This window comes from Neophocaena asiaeorientalis, unplaced genomic scaffold (assembly GCF_003031525.2).
Source record: "Neophocaena asiaeorientalis asiaeorientalis breed wild unplaced genomic scaffold, Neophocaena_asiaeorientalis_V1.1 scaffold432, whole genome shotgun sequence".
Classification (NCBI taxonomy): Eukaryota; Metazoa; Chordata; class Mammalia; order Artiodactyla; family Phocoenidae; genus Neophocaena; species Neophocaena asiaeorientalis.
The window spans coordinates 49,808-70,132 of NW_020174549.1; the positions used below are offsets into that span (position 1 = coordinate 49,808).

At 48.1% G+C, this 20,325-nt stretch overlaps 1 protein-coding gene and 1 pseudogene across 1 annotated transcript in view; one reads left to right on the plus strand and one right to left on the minus strand.

Moving 5' to 3' along the window:
• Window positions 1-20,325, minus strand: part of SNX30 (sorting nexin family member 30) — a 111,889-nt gene that overhangs the window by 2,083 nt on the left and 89,481 nt on the right. Inside the window, exons 8-9 of the mRNA XM_024757282.1 lie at window positions 12,328-12,414; window positions 2,445-2,597 (exon numbers count right to left, since the gene is read on the minus strand). Of these exons, the coding sequence (XP_024613050.1) occupies window positions 2,445-2,597; window positions 12,328-12,414 (240 nt within the window). The remainder of the gene's footprint in view (window positions 1-2,444; window positions 2,598-12,327; window positions 12,415-20,325) is intronic.
• LOC112407834 (ubiquitin-like protein FUBI pseudogene) lies at window positions 2,755-3,200 on the plus strand (annotated as a pseudogene).

Genomic DNA, 20,325 nt, shown 5'->3' on the forward strand with positions numbered 1-20,325 from the left:
GAAGCTCAGGGAGCCTCAAGGAGCTTGCTGTCAGCAAGAGACCCAGTGTGTGGGGTCTGTGGCATCCTGGGTCCTGTTCTCTCCCTCGGCCATCATCTCTGATCTGGAAGGTTCTTCTATGTCAATGATGGGAACCAAGGCCACACCAGCTTGCTTTTCCTTTCTTTTCTTTTTAGCGTTTTTAAAACGTATTTTATTATACAACTATTACATGGAAACATTTTCATTGTAAAAAACTTCAAAAACTACAAAGGAAGCAAAAGGTCCCCTTGACCACAGACCCAACTAAATGCCAGCTTTCTTCACAAAGTTAACTATTGGACAAACACTCAAGCTTTTTCCCACCCCAGGACCCTTAAATATGTTGCTCCCTTTGCCTGGAATACTTGTTCTTTGTCTCCGAGACTCAGGTTAAATGTTACTTCCTCAGATTGGCCTTTCCTGCCCACTCTACTTGCCCCCTTCCATCCTGATCTGAATGATGCCCCCTAGTCTTTCCTCCCAGTTTCCTGTTCTTTTCTTGTAGGGCACGTATTTCTCTGAAGAGGTGGGATTCTTGGATTAACGTCTATCCTCCACTAGACAGAGGGCTCCTTAATGGCAGGAGTCCTGCCACTTTGTTTACCGATGTGTACCTGGTCCCTTGTACACAGACAGTACACAAAAAGCATCTGTTAAATGTAAGAAGGAGCCAAGACGAGGCCCCAAGAGAGTGGCCCTGTTTGCAGTATAGCGGCAAGACGTGGATAAAGGCCCTGGGTTTGAGCCCTGGGACGCAGGCCTTGGGAACACTGGAATTAGTCACCAAGAGGAGGAATGAACATTCAGCAACTGAGTCAGCACTGGAGCAGTGGGGAGCGGGGCTAGAGTGAGCGCGTGAGGGAAGGAAGCACCATTCGCTGAGTATCCACCATCTGCCAGGCACGTCAGAGGCTCTCAGGTATCATTTCATTATTTCTTCACCATCATTCAATGGGTAAGGATCACTCCCGTTTTGCAGATGAAGAAACAAAGGCACAGAGAGGCACCCTGTCTAAGAGCACAGTCGGTAGAGGAATGAGGCCTTGGCTGCACATGGAATGATGTCTCCACCTTTGGGCAGTCAGGACTGTCCCCAAAGATCCGTGGTCTCTGTCCCCCTCACTGACCGTGTGTGGTAATTCTCAGACCTGTGGACCCGGAGAGCCAAGTCCGATCCTAGTTCAGTCATTCACAAGGTGAGTGACCTTGGGCAGAGTTTTAAAACCTTGCTGAGCTTCCATTTCTTCAGCTTTCAGTTGAAAGCCCCTAAAACTCACTTCACAGTGTCATGATGGGGGTTAAATTTAAATTTAATGAGATCACATACGCAAAGCATTCAGCCCAGTGCCAATGCAGACACACAGTGGGGGTCCCATGAGAAAGGTACTGAGGAAAGGCGTATGCCACCTTCCCCCTATGAAACAGCCCTTACTAAGACCTGGCATGTAAGGGCCATTCCATGACTTTCTTCCTTAAGCCTCCTCCCGATCAAGATGCAGACACACTGCCTCTGCACAGCAGCCAGAACCAGCAAAGCTTTTGAAAAAGACGGATTCTTCCAGTTTGAGATGACGACACGTTTCTAGAATTGTGATGGGAGTAGCTGAGTTAATGCTTGTTCAGCTTGATTTTAAGTCTACAGGTTACTCGTTGAATTACCACTGGGCCGTTCTTCATCGATAACTTTAAGCTTTAAGGAATATGAGAATTCGTTAGCAGAAATGATCTAGGGTTGGATACGCTGGGAGCAAACTTTGACTGAGGAAACTCCACTGCAGCTTGACGACAGCTGCACGTGTGTGAGGGTGGCGGGCGGGACGCTTACCTTGAAGTCCACAGATTAAGGGGACTCAGCAAAAAAACTGTTTTTAAAAGTTTTCTTTTGTAATCCTACATCCCTTTGTTTTAGGTACTTAAAAACAGTACTTCAAAGTCTATTTTTAAAAAACAAACAGTATTTTGATAAGGGGTCTCTAGGCTTCACCAGATGACCAAAGGGACCCACGGCACAATGAAGGGAAGAACCCCTGTGTGAAGGACCAGAGAACAGCTTAAAGGAACCCCGAAGCCTCTATCAACTGGGGACATCCCTGCGCTGTAGGCCTGACTGGGAAGCAGCCGCTGGAAGAACTAAAGGGCTTGGAGGCTAAAACTGCTGCTTCCATCAGCAGGGTGTGCAAGTAAAACTCCTGTGGGCACCCAGGCGCCCCCCCCCCACCCCCGCCGGCTTCCAAACCCAGCACCACATCTAGCACAGCAGGGTGAGGACACACAGGGGTTGCTAAGACTAAACACATAAATTAAGGGAAGGAGACGGGCCCAGCAGGACCCTTCTGGACTCTGGGAGGCCCTGACCAGAGGCTCCGGCCATTAGAAACGCTTCCTCAAGGAGAGGACTGTCATCCTGTCAGCCTGCTCATTACCTTCTCATAATACTGGATGTTCTTGTCGGCCATTCCCATGAGCAGCTGCCGGAAGTCCTGCCTCTTGCTGTTCTGCCACCTCTCCATGTCGGCTTTCAGATCAGCATTGAAACACTCCATCCGATCCTGACATTTCTCCACATTTGCTGGTACCTGGAAGGGGGATGCATACACAGGAGCTTTGTATGTGTAACGCGTACCTCATGCCCCTATGCTCACACATTTGTGAGAGGCCAGATTACTGCCTTAAAATGCCATGGCTCTTTCTCGACTCCGTCTTCGCGGTAGCGGCAGCGGTATCCGTGGTTCAGTCGCCCACATGCAGCTCTTTGTCCGTGCCCAGGAGCTACACACTCTCGAGGTGACCGGCCAGGAGACGGTCGCCCAGATCAAGGCTCATGTAGCCTCACTGGAGGGCATCGCTCCAGAAGATCAAGTGCTGCTCATGGCAGGCACGGCCCTAGAGGATGAGGCTACCCTGGGCCAGTGTGGGGTGGAGGCTCTGAGCACTCCGGAAGTAGCCGGCCGCGTGCTTGGAGGTAAAGTCCATGGTTCCCTGGCCCGAGCTGGGAAAGTAAGAGGTCAGACACCAAAGGTGGGCAAACAAGAGAAAAGAAGACGGGCCGGGCCAAGAGGCGTATGCAGTACAACCGGCGTTTTGTCAATGTTGTGCCTACCTTTGGCAAGAAGAAGGGCCCCAATGCCAACCCTTAAGTCCGTTGTCATCTTGGCTTTCTCTAATAAAGTCACTTAGCCCGATAAAAAAAAAAAAAAAGAAAGAAAAGAAAGAAAACGCCATGAACACACTCCCTCCTCTGGAGGCATTTATTTGTAGGCACAGCCTTGGGTTTCCAGATGTAAGAAAGAATTCTGAAAAGTGCTATCCTGACCCAAACTTTAAAACCCATCCAAGCCAAACAGTGACTTGTGGGGGAAACACCTGCCTGTTTACAAACAGGAAGAAGAAACGCTGTGATTCAGAGTCATATGTCCTTGGCTCCCTTCAGGAGTTACCCATCCAAAAGTGGAAATGTGTGCAGATTTTGCAAGGGTACAGCACTAGTTGGTACTGCGCTGCTATTCTCCTATGCCCCATGTTGAAACTAGAAAAGAGGGTTTTCCATATAACATGAACTGTCCCATTAACCGTGACGTTTTGATGATGCCTATCTCCATTAACCAGAGAATTCACTGCAATAAGACTACTGGCCCACTTTCTAAATCAACTGGAGACTTGTCCACGCAATCCCCAGATAGCAGATAACCAAAACTAAAGAATTAAAATTGGGTAATTCTGGGGAAATGGAAAGAAAGTTGTTTATGCAGGTCAAAAACCGTGAAACGCAAAGAAGAAATATACAGCAGGCTGTTCCTAGTATTTCTTAAGAAGTTTAGAAGGCTTTCTCAAAATGGAACTAGGTCCCCTGAATTTCACAACTCTCACTTTGCTTCGGTGAGCTTCATCCATCCTACACAGCTAGAAAGAAAATACCCAATATTATAAGAAGGTAATGGGAAATGATCACCCTGGTACCCAAAGCACAAAGCTGGCTTCTCTCCTAACACAGGAGCTCCACTGGACTTGGATGGTGTGCGGGAGGAGGGGGGCGGTCAACATGCCCAAAGCTGGGTCACACACCCACCTGCCAAATGCTTTCCCCAAACAAGTGAGGCCTTGTACATTTTGTGTGCTGGGGCCTCTGATCCCAAATGTAACCGTCAAGGTCAATCTCTACCAACCAGGGAAGTTTTATACCCAGACCTTATGGGCAGGAGCTGACCCAGAAACACCTCAGGCAAGGCCAAGCCTGAGGGAGCCAACGCCTTCAGGGCTTCCAAAGTGCTGAGGGCACTTAGCCGTCTGCCACCTAGACCATTTGGCCATGGCTGCAGTACACAGGAGCAGGGAAAGTGGAGCCGCCTAGGTGAGGGGATTCAAATGTGCCTGGCACAGGCACTAAACTTGGGAGAGACAAGGATGAGTCAGGGAGGAAAGTATACAGTCAGGCATCCTGGGAGACTTGAAAGCAAGGAACTTTGGGGAATTCCCTGGCGTCCAGTGGTTAGGACTTGGTGCTTTCACTGCCATGGGCCCAGATTCTATCCCTGGTTGGGGAACTAAGATCCCACAAGCCGCTCAGCATGGCCGGAAAAAAAAAAAAAAAAAAAAACCAATAACAAGGAACCTGTTTTTGGGGGGTGGGGGTAGGGGAGCGTTCTCCAAAGCACTTAAACTTCCGGAAGAAATTTTTAAAAGGACTCGATTTTCCCTCCTGATCTAGGACTGAAGTCACTTTGCCTTTCCCTGCTGATTGACCTGTTGCTGTTGGCCACCTTGGGGGAAACCAAAGTGTAAACAGGAGTGCCCTGGCTTTGCCTCTCCAGAGCCATTCCCTGACAAACAGCCCAGGAACCAGCCTCAACAGGCACCCAGCGAACCAGTCTCTGCGCTGACCTCCCTTCCCTCCCCGCAGGCACAGTCCAGTTCCCTTATTCCTCTCCTGGCCACTGCTCATTTTAGCATCTGGGGAAAAGTGCCCACGATCAACTTCCTGTTTAGTTAACTATTGCAGCAAGGAGGAGAGCAAAGCTCTGAGAGGAAAACCTCCTGGGACACGGTGAGAAGAGAGGAGCTAGGCTCTCTGATTCCAAGGAGTGCTCACCTAGCAAAGACTCCTGGGTCTGGTCTGCGGATGGAAACTCTGGACTGCATGATTGCCTGAGCCTCGATGTGGGAAGTATTTTTTAGCTTATCATTTTCCCAACACACTCCACGCTGGGCACAGAGGGAAAGTGCTTAGGTCTCAGCAGGCAAATCTTATCTCAAGTCACCCAGTCTAGTTGGGAAGAAAATGAACATGACTGGACCCTGCGGGGAGGTTTCGAGCGCTTTCACTTCACTTGGAGCCTGTGATACGCACACCGTGAGGAGCAGCTGGAGGCTGAGGACAGCCTGGATGGGGGAGCTGGCTTCCCCGAAGAGGCGACTCTTCAAAGATGATGGAAGTGGGGCCTGTGACTCCAGAGGGATGGTACGTGCAAGTGACAGAGATGAGACGACACCTGGACCCACCTCAGGAACAGCCAGCTCAGAGGCCACAGAGCCCTCAAAGGCAGAGAGAGAGAGAGAGAGAGAGAGCCCCAGCTGGCGGGGAGCAGATGAGAAACCTGGGGCTCTCCCTGAAGGCCAGGGGTTCTGAGGCCCATTTAACTCAGGCGTCCTTTTTGGAAAATAGAAACGCCTTGTGCTTCCTCTTACTATAGAGACAGTTCTAGAGCCAGACTTCCAGGGTGTGACTACTGCATCTACCACTTCCTAGAAGGGTGACGTTGGGCCTCTCCATGCCTCAGTTTCTTTTTCTGGATAATACCCTCCACCTTATAAGGTTGGAATGAGGTTAGATGAGGCAGTACATGCTTAAAACTCCTGGTACCTGGCATGTGTTAAGCGCTGAACCAATTATTTGTTAGTTCTGATCAGTATCAATATTGTAAAGCGCTGTTCACAAAAGATAATCTATCATTTGCATAACCCCTCAAGTCAAGAATATTTTACTGAACTTTATTCCATGTCACATCAGAAGGTTTCTTTTTTATTTTCCAAATATAAAATATTATAATACTATTAAACATGTTCTTTCAAACTTCATGCCACCCTTCACCCATGCTACCTCACCCCAAGATTTCACCAGAGATGAGAGATGAGTCAACACCAAACTATACTGGCCTGTGATCACCCTCAGTACCCTGGAGCCAGGGTAATGGCTGAAATACCAGAAGGGACAGATCAGACCAACCTGGTGGAGACAGAACTGACAGATTTGGCAACCAACAGCACACAAGAAATAAAACATAGGAAGTCAGAGAGGAGACTAAAGTTTGGGTGGCAGTAGTCCACCATACGGCTCACGGTAAAGGACAGGTCCACAGACCAGATAAAGGAGGTAGCTGCAGCCATGGGAAGGGTGAGACCTCCCTCCACAAGAGGGGGCTGAGACAACTCAACAACAACAAAAACAAATAACCCATTTTAAGATGAGTAAAGGTCTCAAACAGACATTTCTCCCAAGAAGTTATATAAATCGCCAACAAGCACATGAAAAGATGCTCCCTATCACAAACCCTTAGGGGAATGCAAATCAAAACCACAATAGGCTACCACCTCACATCCATTAGGACGGCTACTGTTAAAAAACAAACAAACCAGAAAATACAAGTAATGGCAAGGATGTAGAAAATTGGAACCTTTGCACACGTGGAAGAGAGTATGGCAGTTCAACAAAAAATTAAAAGTAGAATTACCGTATGATCCAGCAATTCCACTTTTAGGTATATATCCAAAAGACTGAAAGCAGGGCCTCAAAGAGATATCTGTACACCCACGTTCACTGCAGCATTATTCGCAAAAGACGTAAGATGGAAGCTACTAAAGTGTTCGTCCACAGATGAATGGATAAATAAAATGTGATATACACCTACAATGTAATATCATTCAGCCTTAAAGAGGAAGAAAATTCTGACACATGCTACAACATGGATGAACCTTGAGGGCATTATGCCAAGTGAAACAATCCAGTCGCAAAAAAACAAATACTACTTCATTATAACTACCTATAAGTGATACCCAGAGTAGTCAAATTCATAGAAACAGAAAGTAGGAGAATGGTGGTTGCCAGGGACCAGAGGGAGGGGAAACAGGGCTTTGTTGTTCAATGAATATGGAGTTTCAGTTCCATAAGATGAAAGGAATTCTAGAGACTGGCTGCAACAATAATGTGAATTTACTATAACACTACTGAACTGCACAGTTAATAATGGTTAGGATGGTAAATTTTACGTTTTGCGTATTCTGCCATGATTAAAATTTTTTTTTAATATATCGGGGAATAAAAGAGGGGGGTAAGGAGGGGAGAGCCAAAGGGTAGAAAAACTCATGGAAAAGCCTACATGTGTAGGCTTAATAAAGGAGTCAGCAAAAGTTACTAAGAAATATGGGCACAGAAGCAGGAAGTGAGTCAGAGACAGCAGAGCCATAGAAGCACAAGGGTGGAGGAGGTTAGAAGAGGGAGGAGATGGGAGGGCTTAAAAAGAAGAGAATAAGAGAGATTGCGTGAGCTGCCTGAAGTGACCAGCTGCTGAAGTTGCCCAACCCTGCGGAGAGGAGGGCTGCTGGCAGCAGGTGCTTGGGCTTGCGTTCTTCTCACTTTTGTTTCTTTCTGGATGGTGTCTTTGTGACAATCGATTCACTGACTAGTAACACCCTGCATCCCTTCCTAACTCAATGTTCTGATTTTTTGACTGAGGTACTGTTATCGAGTTATGCTACCTTGTACCTGGAGCAGATAGAGATGGGACTATCCGATGCTAACGGTCAGGTGTTGCTGATCACAAGATACCAAGAAGGGAAAAGAATCTCCAGCCAAGACCTCAAAACACAACAATTTCTAAACAGAGGACAAGACTGCATTCTTCACATTGGTTCCCCTACCTCTCGTGAGAAGTTCCATTACAGAATATTGGTTGTGGAGTGATGGGAGAAGGATAACACGGGATGAGATTCAGCACGTGTGCGCTGGAGAGCAGGGTGCTAATGTGAATTCACTCAACATTCACTGAAAAATGTATTAATGAACTCTTTCCACGTGCCAGGCATCTCTCAGCCCTACGATATGAATCTCTACCTAAGTATCCTTCTTGGAGCTAGGCTGGAGGCATCACATTATCTGCTCCCATGAGGGCAGTAGGTTCATAAAGTCCCCAAAGATTATATAAGGCAGACATGATCCCAGTATCGGGGGAGAGGTGCCAGGACCAATGACAGAACCAATTCAAGACGGTTGTCTTCTCGGCTATGTGCCACTAAGTGAAAAGCAGGGCACAGCCTCCTAACTGGTGCTGTGTGAATGACAGCAATATTATCCCCCCAGCCCTCTGGGAAGCCAGAGTTCCTGACTGGTCACCTCCAGTTTCAAGCAACCTGGTCTTTGATCTCAGTGCGCCATACAAATATTTTCATTTTCTATGGGAGCTGTGAGACGAAGAGAAGTTGAGGAAACACTGAGGCAGGGTAAAGATTGAGAAGAGGCTACTGAATTTGGCAAATAGGAAGTCACTGGTGCCCTGAAAGAATGCTTTGAAAAAAAAATACATAAAAAGAAACAAGCTTCAGAGAATGGCAGCTGAGGAGGGAAAAGCGAGCGCCCAAGTGGAGAGCAGATGCAATGAGAACAGGAGCCACGAGTCCCCCAACACCCGCTGAATGGACTAGCAGACACGGACGGAAGAGCCAGCGGCAGGCCCAGGTTCTCTGCCCAGTCCCTCTAGCATCAGCCGTGCATCTTACGAAAGCCGGAAGCCTCACCCCTCAGTGAAGCAAAGATGGCTGGGAGCCCTTGTGGTGGGGATAAAGGGCTCCCACTTTGGAACCAGACACATCCGTGGCCCAATTCCAGCTCCACCGTGTGCGAGCACTGGCGTGTTAGTCATATAACTCCCCTGAGCACTGGTTCCTCATCTTACAGATGAGGAACCGCATTGACAAAGGCTGTTATAGGAATCCAGTAAGGGAGCTGACAGAGTCCTGCCCTTCTGTGGCTGATGAGTCTGGTTTCCTAAGCTAGGCTGAGATCACAGCCGCCGTGGACAGGACTGGGAGTTATCAGGTGTGTGTCTCCTCACTTGTCGAAAGCATCTGGAAACAACAGATACCCCTGCAAAACTCTCAGGTCTGCCGAAGCTCCATATTAACGAGTCTCCCTGTTCCTATCTGCTACTTCACAGCTGAAGTTCTTGCTCTCTGCCACATCCTCCCCATTCCAGAATGTGCACCATTCTGGTGATTCTAAGAGACTCTGAAGGTCCACAGCCTTCAAGAGGCCTGTCCCACTGACCGCAGGTGCTCCTTCCTCTCCTCACCTGCTCTCACCCCGAGGAGCGGCACTTCAGCCCCTCTCGCGGTCCGCTCCGCCCGGCCCCGCACCACAACACCTCAGCTCCACGATGACACTGCCCACTCCCAGCAGCCTCTTCACCTGGCCCGTAGCCAGTACAAGCTACCAGTGGGTCAGGGCCTGAAATACTCCCTCTCTTTCTTTCTTTTTTAACCTTGTATGAAGCATTCTCTCCTGGCATCCCTTCTTCTTTTATTTTTTGAACCAGCAACCTGTGAATATATTAGCATTTGAAAAGAGTCAAATGCAGAATAAAATGTGCAGGTTCCCCCCATGGTTTACCCTCATATGAGTCCACAATAGACTGTGCATGCTTCCCGTCCAGTTTTAAATGCCATTCCTCAGCCCCCTGTGTTTCTAGTAATAGCTTTGTCTCAAGCTTCTAAGGAGGGGCAAATTCTCAGATTTCCCCCAGTCTGTGGTCCTGACAGATGCAGCAGAAGGCAGCCAGCCCCCCGCCCCCCGCAACCCCCCAGCTGAGTGCCTGTAATTTCTCCAACCTCAAAATTAAAGTGAGGAAAGCCAAGCCTGCAAAATCAAAGCTCCATCTTCCTGAGAATAAGCCACCTCGGGGTCTGCTGAGTTTCGTCAACCTAAAAACAAAGCAAAACTTCAAATTCTGCGACACAAACGTTCTCCCTCAGCTCTAGAGGCCTCACCGCTGCCTGCCCTCAGCACACGCCGAGAAGCTGCAGCCACGGGGCTCTCCGTCCGGCAGCTGGAGCCACGGGGCTCAGTCCTCTGTCCTCAGATGTCCACTCCAGTGTGAAATCCCGGTGAGGGACACGGAGACCCAAGAGGCCATTTCCTTCTTCTGGGTTACAGAGAAGTGACCTCTCCATGGCTTCACATAAAATCAACTTTCCCTCACTCCTCAGAGCAACGTTTCAAGATTTCACCTCAAAACAGAATCAGCCCCAAGATTCCCTCAGATCTTCTGTTAACATGCCCAGACCCGGCACCTCCCTGTGAAAACTCTCCATCTTTCAGTGGGAATCTGGAAAGTGAAGCTCAAAACATAAAACAATAAACAAAGCACAGAAAAATCTTTTTTTTTTTTTTTTTTTTTTTTCAGAAAAATCTTAAGCTACTCATTTCCTACAACAGGTCTCTCCCTGATGATGGGTGGTCAGGGAGGAAAGACGCTCAGGAGGCGTGGAGAAGCAGGGGACACTTTGGGACACAAGGAAACAATGCCCCCAACAGTGCAGTGAGAAAAAACATTTTTAATAATTAAGAAAAAAAAAAAGTGGCAACAAACCCAGAAAATGAAGCTCTCATTCAGCAGTCCTACTAGAGGCAACAGGAGCTACTTTGGAAAACAGAGGATCTACCAATGAAGCACCTGTTACTACATCAGACACTGGGCTGATTTTTCCATCTTCACAGCAATCACATGTACGAATCCCACAAAGGCTAATGAGCAAACCAGTCCAAGCTGGGGGACAGAGCTGGGATTCAAACCCAGGGCCATGTGATTCTAAATCCTGTGCTCTGTCTACCAAACCATGGTTGACTTGGATAGGCTGCCAACTGAGCCCTCCTTTGCCCACCAAAGTAGTGGCTGCCCCAGACCCTAAACTGGAGACACAATTTCTGCTGCCTCCACCATTGGATCCCACTCACTGGTACATGGTCGGGACAGCCCCTGTTTTGTTAAGTATCACCACTGCTAAATAAGTAGCCAAGTTCACTCTGGTGTGGCTCAGCATCCCACGAGAGAGAAGGAAGACAAACTCCGCCTCCCCACGGTGTGCTGAGAGGGTATAGGCGTGTTTGGGACCTCCTGGTTGGTCTCCTTGGCTAGAAAGAAACCCTTCCCCATCTCGTAAGGACTCCTGTGGCCAAGAGGATGAGTCGTATGGGTAAGTGATGCTCCAGGGAGGTGAGAACAGCAGCAGCAGGAAGATTTCAACACTCCCTGGGAGGAGAAGGGAAGTCACCCAGGCCAGCAAGAAGGGTAGAGCACGAGGTGGGAGCTCTCCCAGGTGGAACACGTGAGCCAGAAACAGCTGTTTCCTCTGCTCTGTCTGCTCCAGAGTGGGTGTGACCTGCAGTCAGCCAGCAATCCAGGGCACAGTCAACATTTAATTCGGCCTATTATTAATAACCTTTAGCTCCTGTCTTTGGAAAGGAACTGTCCCCAGTAGGGCTGAACATATACTAAATGCCAAAACCAGCCTCTGACAAAGCTTGCATTTGGTGCTGAGCAGGTACGAATGCTGACAGAACTATTTAAGTGACATTGTTTAAATACAGGACCTTCAGCTTCCAAACTAGGCTAGTGGCAGAACCTGCTGTCTTTCCTTCCCTCCCTAGCCAGGAAGAGTGACTTCTATACTTATATTTAGAAGCTAAATTGTTAAGAGTGAACTTTTTAAATACAGTATTCCACGTCATCCCTTTAAGTGAGACTGAGACGTGGGCTCAGCAGGCCGTGTTCCACAACAGCAGAGGGACAGCTAGGAATTAGTCGGCGGGACGGGCTGCTGAAGACAGAGGGCAGCTGTGCACACAGTGCTGTAAAAGTGCTCACTCTCAGCTTCTGTGCTTTTCTCCTCCTGGGTTGGTTACAGTTTGTGGACCAGTCTGCAAATCACACTTCTGAGAACACTGATCTAGACTGTTCTTCCCCAGTCTCCTCAGCCCCATTTCATAGACAGGAACTGCCTATAAATGGCAGAGCTGGAAACCTTAAAAAACAAAAAAACAAAACAAAAAAAACCCAGGAAACAGCAGGAGAGTCAACCGCCAACGTACATTAGACATAAAAGGGAGCAAAAAGAGGAAAAGAACAGCATCAACCCCGCCCAGTTAGCACTGACCATCTTGGTCATATGGATCTAGGGACACGAATTCGCTCGTCATCCAGGAGGCATCACTGCCAGAAGCCCGGAGTAGCCCGCCCGCCCGCCCCGGGGGGTTCCCCTGACCTTGGGCCGCTCTTCCTTCCTCAGAGCCACAGCTTCCAGTTTGGCTTCGTACTCGGCTTGCACTTGGTCCCTTTTCTTCAGCACGCTCTGTGGGAGGGAGAAAGGGCAGCGTGAACACAGCTGTTGCTTCTGTACCCCGTTCCTCCTTGAATCATGGCCCCAGCCAGCCAAGTGCTCCTAGGACGGTCTAGCTGCAGCATGACACAGGCTCTAGAGGCAGCAGGGGTAGAGGAGGGAGAGAGGGAGAACTGTGCTCAGAGACGGAGCTTTCTAGCACGGTAACTCAGCCTGACGCTGAAAGCGACAGAGGCCTGGGAAAGGGCGAGGTAGGGGGAGCGGTGCCCACCAGCAGGCATGCGCACAGGGAGAACTCAGCTGTGCCAAGACGTGGAGCCTGGCAGGTGACAAGGCGGGATGTTCTCTGAACCGTTAATGAGAAAGTCTAAGTCACGAGAGTTCTTGTCTCTTTAGCACTGAGTTGAGCCCTGGTGGACTGAGTTGCTCATTGATCATTACTGGCTACTTATCTGTCCTCCACTCTGGGCCAGTTATGCAAAGAGCAAAGAGATACAGCTCGCATTTGAGGGGTTCCAGCTAAGGGAGAGGTTCAGACACGGTAGGAGGCTGCCTGTGCTCAGAGCGCCACGGACGAGGCCAGAAGCCCTGCAACCATGCGGAGAGCCCGCCAGAGTGAGCGGTGATGGGAGCCAGGCTGGGTGGAACAAGGCGGAGGCAAGCCAGGCACCCAGGATGCAAAATTTAAGGAGACATTCAGTCTTGGGCCCTGTGCAAGTTCAAGGTTGGCACCTGAGTGTGTTTCCCTAAATCTGTGCCCTGGGCACCTCCCTCGCCTCATCTGCTCCTGGCTCTGCCGCTAAGACCTCACCAGGTAGAACAGAAAAGTATCGGTTTCATCCCAGGGTTTCTTTTTTCTTCTTTTAGTAGAACCACAAGTGACAAACCAAGAGTAATAAGAACTTTCTTTGCCACTAACTCAGAAGACACAAACTGCTATGAGAGCTTCGAATCTCACGCTCTCTGGCAGAGCGTGGAGTCCGGGCAGGAAGGAGCCATTCCTTGGCTAAAGAAGTGGACACCCTGTGTCCCTAGCACGTGCTAAAAGGTGATGAGTGACTGAATCACTGACAACGCTCTGACGCTTCTAATGGAAGGCGTCAGCATGGGGAACCTCAAGTCTCCCCTAAGTAAGTATTTACTTGGAAAAGTGTTTCACCACTAGAAGAACATGAAGTAAAACTTGCAATAGCTTCCCTTTTCATTGTTTGTCACTCAGCATTCTCTTCGGCGCTCTGAAGTTACCTCCCCACACTCATCAGCCTCTGAGCAGGAACCCTGATGGTGCTGTTCATAGAACGTTGTGTTGTGATGGAAACGTTCCATGATCTGCACTACCCAGTACAGCGGCTGCTCGCCCCACGTGCCGACTGAGCTCTTGAAACGTGGCTGGTGTGACTGAGGAACTGGATTTAAATTTTTATTAATTTTACCTAATTTGATTAAACTGAAATAACAGGACTTCCCTGGTGGTCCAGTGGTTAAGAATCTGCCTTCCAATGCAGCGGATGTGGGTTCGATCCCCGGTCGGGGAACTAAGATCCCACAGGACGCGGGGCAACTAAGCCCACACGCCACAACTACTGAGCCCGTGAGCCACAATGAGTGAGGCTGCGTGCTGCAACTACCGAGCCCGTGTGCTCTGGAACCTGTGAGTCACAACTACAGAGCCCGCACGCTCTGGAGCCTGCATGCCACAACGAGAGAGAAGCCCGCACACCACAACTAAGACCCGACACAGCCAAAAATAAAATTAAATAAATAAATATTTAACTGAAATAGCCACCTATGGCAAGGGGCTGCCATACTGAACAGAACAAATCAATAAAGTAAAAAAATACAACAAAAAAACAGGGGTCCTTTCTGGATTTCACAGAGCCGAAAGCACTTTAAATCTACTGGTCTGGTGTCAGCACTAGCTGCTCTCCATGGAGACACAAATATGGTTCCCTGGGGGCCAGGGGCAGGGGCACCTAGAATCCATGCCATGGACTCCCTTCACAGGATGCCTCACATCTTACTGGGAAAAGCGCACATCCAGGCTAGGAACAGGGTTCCAGGAACTAGGATGAGTTGTTCCAGTGACACACCCCTGTCAGTGTGGCAAGAACCTCACAACCAAAGCTAGAAATGCTCTTAAAATAATACCTTGGAACACAGCACAGCTGTGTGTGTTTTGCTCTCTGCTGTATCCCCAGCACTTGGGTAAGAGAATGAAGGAATGTTAAGGCAAGGCAGAAACAGGGTGAGGATGGCTGTGTAGGGCGGGGCAGGGTTATGCAGAGTGGAACACAAGTATCTCCACGCCCCTCACCTTGTTGATTTCTGGTATCCACTAGAATCAGAGACCCCTATAGATCTCTGTGAGAAGCTCAGATGGTAAATGTCTGCAGGGACTAGCCTCCCACCCAAAACAGCAGATTCTGCCGATAAACCTGGCCACACTAGCCTGTGGTTGAGGGGGCCGGAGCCTACAATGGAGTGAAAGGGCCAAGATACTTGTCAGCATCTGCAGAGAAGTTCCTGGGGCCTCCTGTCCCCAGTTCTGCTCCAAGTCTCTCTGTAGAGGTTGCCCAGGCCCCCAGGCAGGGAGGGATGGTGAGAGGAGCCCTGTCAGCTCCACTCAGCTAAATGCATCTCCTCTCCCTACCCCCAAAGTAGGCAAGGGGGCCCCAAGATTCAGCCACACACACCCCCTCCCACTACTGGGACCGTGCCTTCCTTGGCCCAGAGGAGAGGTAAGGGCTTTGTCTCCTCAGCCACTGCAATCCCAGCCTCGCCTGGAGCAACCAGACACTGCCTTCTCATGAAGCCTGACTGGAGGATTTGGGCTAACATCCCTGCCTCAGTGGACAGCGGAAAAAACTCCCAACAACAACAAAAGCTCACAACGACCCTGCGGCAGTGAAAGGATGCCACCGCCATTCTACAGGCAAGAACACTAAGGCACCGTGGAGGGACCTGGTTGAGGCCACACTGCTGGCTAAGAGCACGGTGGTGACTCACTCAGGCTTCTCCTGCCGCGTTCCAGGGCAGAGCGTGGTTTCCCAGCCTGCCTGCCATCCAACCAGGCTAAAGGCTAAAGGCTGGGAAACCTGTTCTGAATTAAGATAAACTGTGGAGACTACCATCCTCACTGGGAGCACCTTTGAACACCACGGTCGATGGTCTGTAGGGACTGCCCTCCCAGCCGAAACAGCACAGATTCTGCAGACTAACCTGGCCAGACTAGACTCCGGTTGAGGGGGCCTGAGCCTACGATGGAGTGAAAGGGCCAAGACACTGTGTCAGCATCTGCAGAGAGGCTCTTCTGTCACTGAGTGACAAGCAAAAGACATTTGTCATCTGAGCTCACAGAGATCTGTAGGGATCTCTGATTCTAGTGGATACCAGAAATCAACAAGGTGAGGGGCGTGGAGATACTTGCGTTCCACTCTGCATGCCCCTGCCCCGCCCTACACAGCCATCCTCACCCTGTTTCTGCCTTGCCTTAACATTCCTTCATTCTCTTACCCAAGTGCTGGGGATACAGCAGAGAGCAAAACACACAAAACCCCTGCCCACCTGGAGCTTACATTCTAGAGGGGAGGCAGATAACACACAAGTAAAATGTAACAATATAGCGCGTGTAAGGCAGTGCTAGGTGTCCAGGAGGAAAGATAAAATAGGAAAGGAGGAGGTAGCACTAAGGGTTTGGGAGATGACGAATTGTACACTGGGTGGCCAGGGAGGACCTCAATGAGAGGTGACTTTTTTTTTTTTAATAAATTTATTTTCTTTTATTTATTTTTGGTTGAGTTGGGTCTTCATTACTGCACGCGGGCTTTCCCCAGCTGCAGGGAGCAGGGGCTACTCCTCGTTGTGGTGCACTGGCTTCTCATTGCGGTGCCCTCTCCCGCTGCGGAGCACGGGCTCTATGCCCGAGGGCTTCATTAGTTGTGGCAGACGGGCTCTAGAGCACAGGCTCAGCAGTTGTGGCGCACGGGCCCAGCCGCTCCGCGGCACGTGGGATCTTCCCGGACCAGGGCTGGAACCCATGTCCCCTGCATTGGCAGGTGGATGCTCAACCACTGCGCCACCAGGGAAGCCCGAGAGGTGACTTTTAATTAGAGACACGGAATACATTTCTCTCAAACGCTATATATATTTTTTAATGTAGAGCATTTCATCACAATTTCAAAATGATCCTAGTAATCTGGCAACTTCGCTACCCTTCTTTTCAAATGCAGAGGAAAAAAATGACTTGTTTCTTTAATAAATAAATTGCAAGGAAAAACAGAGGGGGAGGGATTTCTAAAATATTAAAACAATATTTCAAGCAATGTATGGATTTTATTTATATCCCAATTTGGGGAAAAAATTATAAAAACAGTGTCTGAGACAACTGGGGAAATTGAACACTAACTGGATATTTGAGGAAATATTAAGGGGAAAAAATCTGTTTAGATGTGATAATAATGTGGTCCTTTTTCTTTTTTAAAAGAATGTTTGCATTTCAGAGATATGTATTTTTGTATGAAGTGAGGTGATGCCTGGGATTTGCTTTAAAATAACCCAGGGGGCGGGGGCTGGGAGCAGGGGGAGGAGAGCTAGAACAAGATGGACCGTGAGTGGGCGACTGTTGCAGCCGGCTGATGGGTACGTGGGGGACGGTTATACTTCCACCCTACTTTTGGATATGTTTGAATTTTTCCATGATAAAAAAGTTAAGCAATGGAAACATAACACCTGTCATCCAAAATGTTTACTTTACAAACTAATAACAGCCATTAAACAGAAGTGTTTGGAAGTTCAATCACAGATACATTCTGTGTTTTGGCTCTCAACATCTGCACTGGATTTTCTCCAAGAACGTGCCACAATGGTCAGTATCAATAGAAAGTCCAACATCCAGGGAACAGGAAAGTCTCCACCCCCAGAGCTCATGCTTACGTCTCCCCCTGAGGAGGCTGTCGGCTCACAAACGTGGAGGAGGAGGAGAGAGCAGCCAAAAACAGCCCCAATGCAAATGGTCAGCAGCTACCAAAAAGCCTCCACAGGTCCGGAAGGTTTTTAAGCTTCAAGTCTTTCTGTAAGAGGGACATTAGGATGCAGGGTTGACAGTACAGAATGCTTGTATTCTGGTGCGCCAAGGGCTGACAGCCCAAAAGACCCAGGAGGAATTTGTGTAGAATAATGAGGGTTCCGTAATAAAGAAGCTCAAATGAGAATAAAAATCAAACACCCAAAACCAAACAAAACCCAGACTCACAGATACAGAGAAAAGATCGGTGGTTGCCAGAGGGAAGAAGGGTTAGGAGGGTTACAAAATGGGTGAAGCATATCAAGAGGTACAAACTTCCAGGTATAAAATAAGTAAGTGGACTTCCCTGGTGGCACAGCGGTTAAGAACCCGCCTGCCAATGCAGGTGACACGGGTTCAATACCTACCTGGTCTGGGAAAATCCCACATGCTGCAGAGCCACTAAGCCCGTGCGCCACAACTACTGAGCCTGTGCTCTAGAGACCGCGAGCCACAACTACTGAAGCCTGCACGCGCTCTAAGGCCTGTGTGCCACAACTACTGAGCCTGCATGCTGCAACTACTGAAGCCCGCACAACTAGAGCCCATGCTCTGCAACAAGAGAAGCCACTGCAATGAGAAGCCCGCGCACCGCAACGAAGAGTAGCCCCCGCTCGCCACAACTAGAGAACGCCCATGCGCAGCAACAAAGACCCAATGCAGCCAAAAATAAATAAAATTTAAAAAATAAAAATAAATAAGTCATGGGGATGTACTGTATAGCATGGAGAGTAGTCAATAACACAGTACTAACTCTGTAAGGTCACAGGGTAAATAAAGCTGTTTTGGTGATTGTTTTGCAATGTATACAAATGTGGAATCATTATGTTGTACACATGAAACTAATATTATATGTCAAATATACTTCCATTTTTAAAATTTATAATAATTTAAAAAGAAATCTGACACCCGACATAGCCCTATGGCTTGTCTTTGGGTGCCCCTCTAGGAGAGCATTTTCCTATGGGGAGGAAAATTAGTCTGAACTTGGTCCTGATGACATAATTTCTGATTAAATGACTGAACTTAGGTGGCCCCATTCAACATGCTCTTTTTACATATTCATTCTTTGATGACAGACAACCTGTGAGTTAAATTTTCTAGGGCAATGTTGGTAATACTAAAACCACACATTTTGCCTTAGTTTTAAAAAATACTTGTTACAGAAAATTTGGAAAATAAAAGGTAGAGGAGGGGGGAATAAGCACCCACAATCTCATTTTTCAGGCACAACCAGTAACACGTTTTGTCTTTACTTTTAGTCTTTTCTCTTGAATGACTCCTTTGATGCTCCCCACTTCTCTGTGTCTCTTGCTGGCACTTCTGTTTTTCAGATGTTGGATACCTGAAATATTTTGGTCTGGCCCTCTCACTTTTATATTCTTTTTCTCTCCAATCCTCCATCTGTCTTTCTGTCTCACTTTAAAGTGATTTCCTTAACTTTTTCTGCTAACTCTTCTATTGACTTTGTTTTTTCATTTCTATCATGATCTTCATTTCCATGAGCTCTTTGTTTATTCTCTGGATTTTAAAAAATGCTTGTTTTATGGCTGTGACATCTCTTCTCTTTCTGAAGATACTGATTTTTTTTTTTCCTGCAAGTTTTCTTCTCCTTCAATGATGCTTTATGTTTTTCCTTCTCTGTATTTACTTGATACTCGTACTAGAACCTTCCCTCAAATATCTGGCGACCCTTATCTGCACACTCACCTAAGAGGGAGACACTAAAAAACTGGTTGAAAGCTCTGTGACTTCGAGGTCTTGCTGACAGTTCTCTACAGGGACTCTGCTGGGTCATTTCATTGAAGATTCCCCCATCCTTCTCAATATCAGTATATTCTAGTCTCTTCTCCCAAAACCTGTTTAGATTTTTCCAAAAGGCTCTTTTAATGCTTGCAGGGAAGGTATAAGGCTGAGAGCCAAGCAGAGGAAGACGACTAAGAATCTCGAATCTCAGTAACCTTTTGCTTTAGATTTTAGGATCTTAGCCGCCACCTTTAACTGTGCCTGGCGTCTCTCGGTCCAGAGACCCTCTTTTTTTTTTTATCACCCTCCAGCTTTGCCCGAGTGGCAAAGCGATAGTGGCCCCTGTGTGAGGAGGGCAGAATTGGAAGCTCTAACTGCTTCTGAAACAGACCCCTGACTAATCCTTCTCTTTCACTCCATCTTTCCCTCAGTCCCAAGGTACTTGGTGCTGCCAATTCTTGACCATTTTGAAGGAGTCCCCGGTGTAAACCAGGTGGCTTCTTAGTCTTTCCCCACCGTCAGCTTAGGCGGCTTTGAGTCACCCGAGTCCCTGTCACCTCTCAATTTGCTTTCAGTTCCTCACTGTACTGTGATTGTTTCCCTTCCTGCTGCTCTTTGTCTTTGCGGAAGCATACCTTTAAAAAAAAGTCATTCTAGTGTCATTTTGGTTTCATGAAAAAGAGGAAGTTTCAATATGTATCCAGTCCGCCCTAACTCAGAATCTCAGAGTTTTCATTTTTATACTTTTCTAATTTTTAAAAACATTTGCGATCATCATGTACATTTCTACATCCTGATTCTTCACATTTTCAAGAAATCAGGCCCTCAGTCCATAATCACTTTTGTTTAGGAAGGAGGACTTTTCTCCCCGAAATCAATCTTCCAGAAAATCTTTTTGGTTTTTGAAAGGCACCAGAAGTGGGCAACCTAAAGCACTGACTAGTCACTTGACTCATTAGCTCCGCCTTGTGGCCTCTGAGGAGAAAAGGTGGGCAGGCTGAAGAAACCATCCGGCAATTAAATAACCAGCATTTGAAAACAGCAATCCTGGAACATTGCTCAAAGTATTTATCTCCAACTCAAACTGTCCTCAGACCCAAACTTCTGCATCCACA